This window comes from Ailuropoda melanoleuca, chromosome 13 (assembly GCF_002007445.2).
Source record: "Ailuropoda melanoleuca isolate Jingjing chromosome 13, ASM200744v2, whole genome shotgun sequence".
Taxonomy (NCBI): domain Eukaryota; kingdom Metazoa; phylum Chordata; class Mammalia; order Carnivora; family Ursidae; genus Ailuropoda; species Ailuropoda melanoleuca.
Genome location: NC_048230.1, coordinates 39,030,137 through 39,038,011, shown reverse-complemented (window position 1 = coordinate 39,038,011; position 7,875 = coordinate 39,030,137). Strand labels below are relative to the sequence as shown.

The 7,875-nt window shown below is 59.7% G+C and overlaps 1 protein-coding gene across 9 annotated transcripts in view; it reads right to left on the bottom strand.

The window, feature by feature from the left end:
• Positions 1-6: 6 nt before the first annotated feature.
• Positions 7-7,875, bottom strand: part of GPRC5C (G protein-coupled receptor class C group 5 member C) — an 18,576-nt gene continuing 10,707 nt past the window's right edge. For 8 of the 9 annotated variants that reach the window (XM_034640631.1, XM_034640627.1, XM_034640628.1 and 5 more), the window contains 3 exons: positions 5,226-5,324; positions 2,926-3,075; positions 7-1,301 (listed from right to left, as the gene is read on the bottom strand). In XM_034640631.1, the coding sequence (XP_034496522.1) occupies positions 1,269-1,301; positions 2,926-3,075; positions 5,226-5,324 (282 nt within the window). In that variant the 3' untranslated portion in view covers positions 7-1,268. Of the gene's footprint in view, positions 1,302-1,324; positions 3,076-5,225; positions 5,325-7,875 lie in introns of those variants that run through there. The other variant, XM_034640632.1, reaches the window with a different exon arrangement.

Sequence of the window (7,875 nt, the reverse complement as noted above, 5' to 3'; positions counted from 1 at the left end):
GGGGAGGGGACTGTCACAGGCAGCTGTATGGCCCTACTCTCTCTGCGAGGCCTGTTAGCCCAATTTAGCTCTGGAAAAATATTCCAGTAACAAAGGCACAGGCTGCTGGGGGCAGAAGGGTGGTGCTGGAGAGCTGTGGGCTGACCACAGGGTGAGGTGTGGCCCTGCTCTTGCTCTCTCCCCCTACCCTGGGTACCCAGAGTTGACTCTGCCCTGAGCATGGAGCTCCAAGGGCACGCCTGGGGAGGCCCCCTGGGACCAGCCAGCTCTGCCTGGTACCCGAGTGCAGGACAAAACCAGGAGACGATGCTACAGAGATCTCGTTCCCGTGAGTCTGGTGCTGTGCACATCTCCATCCTTGCTGCCACCATCATCAGGTCCTGAAGGATGTCCCCCACTTCCCTGGGTGGTCATCAGGACCCTCTGGAGCATGTCATGGGAGAGAACAGTGCCAGCACATTTGGGGTGCCCCCAGGGTGAGGCAGAAATGCGTACATTGGCCCAGCAGGACATGGCACGAGTCCCAGTTCTGTGAGCAGCTGAGACCCCAGTCCATATGACCCAGGACTCTCAGCTGGCCCCTGAGGATGCAGCCCCAGCCCCCACCTTGTGTCTCGATGGGCCCCAGTTCATTGCAGGTGAGGAAGGCATGGGGCCGTGGTGCAAGGGGGCATGTGAGGGAAACACCAAAGGGGCTCAGATCCAGCACCCACAGGCCACGAAGAGGAGCGATGTCTGCCCAGGCCTCGGGCTGAGCTCTGTCCCAGCTCAGGGGCCTTCCACGGTCCAGGTGGTGGCAGGAAGCCCTGTTGAGAAAGCCCACTTCCGCCAGGGCTTGGCTCCAAACACCCAGGCACAGGCGGGACAAGCTGATGCTGGACACCAAGACAGCCAGGAAGGCCCATGGTGTGAAGACAGGGCGTCTGAGGATGGCCATCTGGAGAACCACAGCATGGGGACACTCGGGCTGTGACTGGGGGAAGGGCGTCCAGGGGGGACGGAGGCAGGCAGGGCCGTTCTGTAGATGCTTGTGGCCTCAGTCACGGGGGGTCAGGAGAGGCCGGGCTGGGCAGCAAAGGCAATGGCCCTAGGCCCCCAGCCACACATCTCAGGGCTTCACAGACCCCCACTCAGTCCTCTGCTTCAGGTTGGTGGCCTCCGGTCCCTCCCAGCTCCAATGACAAGGGTGGGAAAGGTGCTGGGCCCTGCCCAGCCCAGAGTGAGGTACGAGGACATCAGGACGACGTGCGGTTCGGGGAAGAGGGCTTCTACCATCTTGTTTTATTTTGCGGGGACTGAGCCTAAAGTAACCAGAAAGAACAAGAGTCAAAGGGGACCCTACCGCTCAGGGGCCCAAGCTCTGGCTTTTACTAAGAACAGTGTCTGAGTCCCAGGGGGGCTGGTGCAATCTGACATAGAAGGGAAACTCTGGGAGAAGTTTGTTTTCCTTCCGGCAACCTTTCTCTCCCTTCCAACAGAGACATTTTTTTTTCCCCTACGACCGGTGTCAGAAAATAGCCTCTGACTCGTGGGGGAGAACCATTCCCAAGCTTGGGAGGGGCGGGCTTGGCAGCCCCTTCGCAAAGCCCGGAGCCAGTGTCCAAGGGTCAGAGCGCTGCTGCTCATCGAAGCCCAGGCCACTGGCCTGGCCCCAGGGTGGGCCTCGGAAGTCGCAGCTCAAGAAAACCTGACGACCGTGGCCACCTCTAGAGGCGCTGTGGCCTCATGGGTCAGTCTACTTACCTGTGACAGGGGCCGGGAGAGGGACACCCCTCCCTTGCCTCTAAGGCCACGTCCAACCCTAAAATGGCACGATTCTGGGATTCTGACTCTGGGAAGAGGACAAAATGCTGTCCTGTCCACCTTTCTTGGCAGCCACGAGGTTTAAAATGAGCTGATGTGGAAAAGCCTTGTTTACCATAAAGGACTGAGCCAAGGGACAAGTTAATAACTGCCCAGGAACGAAACCAACCGGAACCGGCCGACCCTTCCACCTCTGGAAAGCCACTTTGTAAACAAGGGCAGCGCTCCCGGAGCTGCGCGCTTCCCCCGCGCTCGGCACAGCCCCGGCCCCGGCGGCACCTGCATGGCCGTCCCCCAAAAAGGGTTTGAAGTCACTCTGCCTTCCCTCACACACGCCCTCCGCAGAGCTGCCTGGTGGTGGGCCCCCCTCTCCACTCCGGCCTGCGCACGCACGGCCAGGGGAGGGGGATCCCAGAGCAAAGCTGCCGGATCTCAGATAAGCCCAGATGCTGGGCCAGACCCCGGACGGGCGCTGGGCCCGGAAGTTCACTGTGACCGCATGCGACACGATGACAGCCGAAGACTGCTTCCCTGTGGGCAGGTGGCAGCCGCTTCACCGCACGGAAGGCAGCAGCAGCGTTCACAGGAGCCCAGATTCCGAGGGAGAAAGAGGAACCACCCACAGCCCCGGGAGGCGGTGGCTCCCAGTGACCAAGAGCCCGGGTCAGAGACGACATTCCCAGAGGAAGGGCTCGTCAAGCAAAGACGTGTTTATTAGGCACCCCTCTCCTCACAGAGGAGCAAGACCCAGGCCCGACGCGCCTGAGCAATCTCTCGAGGTTGCAGGAATCTCTCCGAAGACTCCAGAACACATTGGCACTGACTGGCCACCACCCCCAAGAAGAACACTATCCGGCTGGGGCACGAGGCCGGGGCTGGCTCCTCGGCTCCAGAAACACTGAGGAGTAGGTGGGGGGGCCCCTGGGACACCCACCCAGACACTGGCAGACAAGGGATGGCCTTCCTGGCTCTGAGGCACAGTGGCCCTGAGCCATGGAAGGGGCAGGGGCAGGAGGAGAGCCGTGGGCTCCTCACCCAGGCCACGTCCCAAGGGCCCTCCCCAAATCTGCCTGCCTCCTCCTGGCCGCCGACTCAGTCCCACACGTAGGGGTTTCTAAAGACCTGGGAGTTCTTGCCGTCTCTCGGCGGTGTGGCTGCCTGGTGGCTCTGGGCCGCATACATGTCCTCGGCCCTCAGGGTGGAGTTGGCACTGCCCATCACCTGGCTGTTGGCGGTGGCTCGTGGGAGGATGACGTCGTAAGCTCCTTCGGACTGGAAGGAAGGACAGGAGGTCTCACAGCCAGGTTCCGCCAGAGCGGACGTGCAAACACGCTGCTTCCTGCAGGGCTGGGCCTGCCAGCTCCCCCTTCCCTGCACCCCCCCACCCCGGTCCCCCAGCAGGGCCCCAGCGGCTGCCTGGGCTGCGTGACTTCACCTCTGGAAACAGAGCAGCTGGCCTCTGACCTGGAGCCCCTTCCCTCTCCCCATGTGGAGTGCCAGGCCTCTAGGCATGGGAAGAGCCCCCCCCACCCCACGGCCCGGGGCTTCACTATTTTCCGAAGCATCTTCTCAAGCCTCCTCCCTCCTGCTCCCAGTTCCTGGGGGAAAACCCTAGGGCCCAGGGCAGAGTGAACCACACTGAGCGCCACTACCTGCCTGGCTCCCAGGCTCCCTTCTGCCCAGACTCTTCCCCGAGCCCCTCAAATGGCAACAGGACACCCAATGGCATCCAAGCCGAGGTCTGCCTGGTGGAGGACAGCCCTGACCTTGGGCGTGCGTGCCCACATTTCTTACTTGAAGCCCGGGTGGGCTAGTCAGATGTGGAGACTTAATTCTCCACATTCTCTGGAACCTAGCTAGAGCTGCAGTGGCCCTACTCCTGTGTGGGGGAGAGACGGCTGTGGGGTGACAAGCGTCCAGAGGCCTCCGTCCCAGCTCCTGCCCTGGAGGGAAGGTGAACTCCTGGCCCCACCTGTCTTATCCCTAACCCCTGCCGCTCCAGGACCCTCAGCTACCTTCCATCTAATCAGACCCGGGTGGTCCTCCCACTGGTTTGCAATCCTGAGCTCGCTAGTCCTGGAAGCTCCCAGAACATCTAAGGCAGGCAGGGCTCAAACCTGGGTGTGCCTCTGAATCACCTGGGCCGTTGGTTCAGCCACACCTAGTCAGGCTCCACCCAGTGGTGGCCTGGTCAATGTTTAACTGGGGCAGGGAGGGAGGGAGCCCCCCTCTGTCATCCTCACTCATTTCTGTGGGTGGTTACTTCCACCCGGGCAGATTCCAAGTTATCGCAGTGATGCCACAGGAGCTGCTAGCCATCAGCCCATCCCACCCCTGGCCCCACACAACTTGCATTTTCAGCAAGTTCCCAGATGCTGGTAATGCTGGGGGCTCTGGGCACCACGTTTTGAGAACCACCGTGTCGGATAAAATATCACTGTTCGCCCGGATCCTCGGCCCCCGGGGAAGCAGGACTCAGTGTGTCCGGGCGAGTGGGGGGGGGGGCAGGGTGAGACAGCTAATGGAGGATGGATCCTGGGGGGGTCCACAGCCTGAGTGGCTGGGACTCTGCTCTTGTCCTTCAGAGACTCCTTGCCCCTCCCAGTGCCTGATGGCAGGTTCAGCTTGAGAGAGAGGGAAGGGGCTGGAGCTGGGAGTTTCAGATACTTACTGCACCCTGCCCCGGGGCTCACCGCACAGAGGGGATGAGAACACCACCCTGCCGACCTCCCTGGCTTCCTGTTCCCAGCGTCCTGCCAAGGCAGGTCACTGACCTCTCCCCACAGTGACTGCCAGCCCAGGAGAAGGAACATATATGGAGTGAGTGAGACTCTAACCCACTGTCTTCCTGTTCCCACCCCCCACTGGCTAATGCAGCATTTGGTTTCCAGAACCCAAGGGAGGTATGAGGTCAAGAGCTGCCGCCGCCTGCTTGTGGGGGGGGAAGGGAGCCAAGGCCCTCTTGAGACAGCTGTGGTTGAGAAGTACTTACCCAGACCTGCTTTTTGGTCCTTTGTGCCTTCGGAGGCACCAAAAAATGCCACCTCCCTACCTGGCTGAGACCTTCCTTTGTCCCTCCCTAAGCTCCTTAGGGTAAAGCTGCCATCTCCCACCCCCTCAAAGAGGCCGTATTCTGCACTCTCCGTAGCCCAGGGCCCCCACTCCTCGTGTGATGCCCCAGGACACAGGGCAGGTCCCAATGCAAAGCAGCTGGAGGCCGTGTATATACATCAAATCCGGGAAAAGGGCATTAGGAGCCGAGGGGCTCCATTCCCTGAGGCTGATGCGCCCCACAGAGAAGCCTGCCTTCTCCCTGCCACCTCCACCCCAGCCCACACTGGCCACACGGCCTCTGCACCAGCCGGCTCAGGCTGGGCTCTGCAGCCCCAGCGGGGTCACAGAGACCCTGGGACCCCACTCACCGGGCCTTTGTGCATCAGGGCCATCTCGGTGGGCTGGTACACACTGGTCAGCAGCTGCCCATTGTACCCACTGTATGGTGACACCGGTCTCTTAGCTGCAAAGAAACATAGGAGAGTGGTTTGGGGGCTGGGCTCTCAGGCAGGGCTCCCCAGGGGACACGGGCAGGGAAGAGGGGGTTCACCCGCCCTGGGATAACATCTAACCCAGAGAAAGCCTGGCCAGGGGTGGCCAAGTTGAGGGGAGGCTGCAGGTGTGGGGGCCCCTCTAGAGACCAGCATGCCTTTGTCAAGAGTCAAGAAGAGCGCGATGCTGGGCTTTCCTGCAGTGCGAGGACCCTCCCCCCCTTTCAGGAAAGAAAAATGCTCCTGTCAGCAACCTTCATATCCCCATCCGCCCTCCGGGGCCAGAGGCCAAGAGGGGCACACAGGCCTTCAGCTGCCGTCCAAGATGGCCAGGCTCCAGCTCTGGCCTCCACCACTGCAGGCCAGCTGCCAGGCACTCGGGTAAGCAGAGCAGAGACCCCACAGCCTGAGACTCCTCACGCTGTCCCGGGGCACAGCTGGCTGCTGATCCTCCAGGACCCTGCAACCCAGAGCCCCACCAGGAGGACTGAATGTACATATATCCTGTCCTGTGGCACCCTGGCAAGTTTCCAGAACTATTTTCAGCTCCAAGAATACCTCCCCATGCCTTCGGGTGTCTTGGTGTGCTGATCTGTTCTACCCTGCTGGGGTTCCCAGGGTGTCCGAGGAAAGCTGACGACCAACCCCTGGGGCCCGAGAGCAGGCTGTGCCGTGAAGGCAGGCGGAAGGATGTCTGTCTCCTGTAGGCTGATGGCCCACAGCTCCAAGGGACCACAGCTACCCAGGGCTGGCTTCCTAAGTGCTGGGCCCACTCGATTGATTTTTCCATTTAGAAAAAAAATAAAAGAAAAAAACCCTCCCAGCCCCAGAAATGTTTGCCTTGAGAGGACAAAGGCTGAGCATTACGTGGGCCTCATGGCCAGGCACAGGGTGAGAGCAGACATGGGTGCACAAGCCCCGCCCCCACTCAATTGGTCCCACTGTGTGTGTGGACCAGGGGCCACTTCGGTGGGCAGATCAGAGATCGAGTGCCAGACAGGACAAGGGTCACTCCTTTCCCCCAAACAGAGATGATGGGGATCTCAGTTTGTAGAGAAGAGGCAGGGAGTTCTGCTTCCAGAACTTCCCCTGTCTCTGACTCAGCCCTCTGGCAGAGACCCCCGAGCTGGCGACGGACAGTCAAGCAGTTGAAGTCTTAAGCCCCCAAACATCCTGATCAGCCCAGGCTGGGGCTGGGGACAGGAGGTCTGTCCTGCTCATTCTGTCCTGTCAGATGAAACGGCTGTAGGCAGCTGGCTAAGGACAGCACGCCCAGGACACATCGGGAAAGGCACCGCACGGGGCACACAGTACGTGCTCAATAAATGCTAGCAGTCCTCACAGTTAACAAATGCCAGAGAAACACTCTTCCCTTCGGAAGCCGGGAGGTCACCTGGCCAAGTGTCCCAGAGAATCTTCTCCCCTCACCGCCTTACCCCGGCCCCGGCCCCCCGCCCGCCTGCCTCTCAAGCTGTTCCCAAGGGCTGGGGGGGGGGGCTTGGCACAGGCTGCAGAGGCTTCACCCATCCTGCCTCTTCCAATTCCAGGCCGCCCTCAGCCTGACCCCTCCGAGGCTGTTCAGCTGGCCTGTGCCCCTGGTGCTGGGCTCCAACAGGAAAGCCCCATCCCATTAACAACGAGCCCGGACAGGAGCTTGGGGACAAGCCAGCTGGAGAGTGGGTGCTGCCGAGATCAGGATGCGGCATAGTGCTTTTATCAAAAAGAACAAAATCGGGGCACCTGGGTGGCTGAGTTAGTTAAGTATCCAACTAACTCTTGATTTTGGCTCAGGTCATGATCTCAGGGTCATGAGATCGAGCCCTGTGTGGGGCTCCGTTGTCAGCAGGGAGTCTGCTTCTCTCTCCCTCCCTCTCCCTCTGCCCCTCCCCTAGCTTGCGTGGGGGGGAAGGGGGGGCTCTGGCACACTCTCTCTAAAATACATAAATAAATCTTAAAAAAAAAAAGAGCAAAATCTTAACTGAGAAGACTTTTAAAGGAAATGAAGGCTATGAATATCTACGTGACAGAAAAACAAGTCCGGGAAGGGCAGTTGTAATCATAGTGAAAGGACAGGAGTACCTAATACTTCTAGAGTAATCTCTCCAAGTGCCAGGCACGTGCATTAACTTAATCTTCACAAGAACCCTATTTAACAGGAACCATTATCATCCCCATTTTGCAGATGAGGAAACAGAGGCACGTGGAGGTGAAACAGAAGTCAGAGGGGGCCCAGAACAGGAAAGAACAGGGTAGAACTGGGGAGACAGCCGGGGCGGGGGGTGGGAATTGTATCTGTAGTGTTTGAAATTTTTACAGTGAAAATACATTCAGGAACTACAGGAGTATTAAAAAAACAACAACAAAACCTTAAGAAATGGAATTCAGGGACTTGAAGGGAGAAAACTAGCGATAATTCGAGAACCTTCCATCCTGCTCAGGAGACCAGCCCCCCCTCCCCACCAGCCTGCCCTCAAGGAGGTGGACCGAGAGACCCGACCCGGGTGGGGAGGGGTGGGGAGGGGTGGGG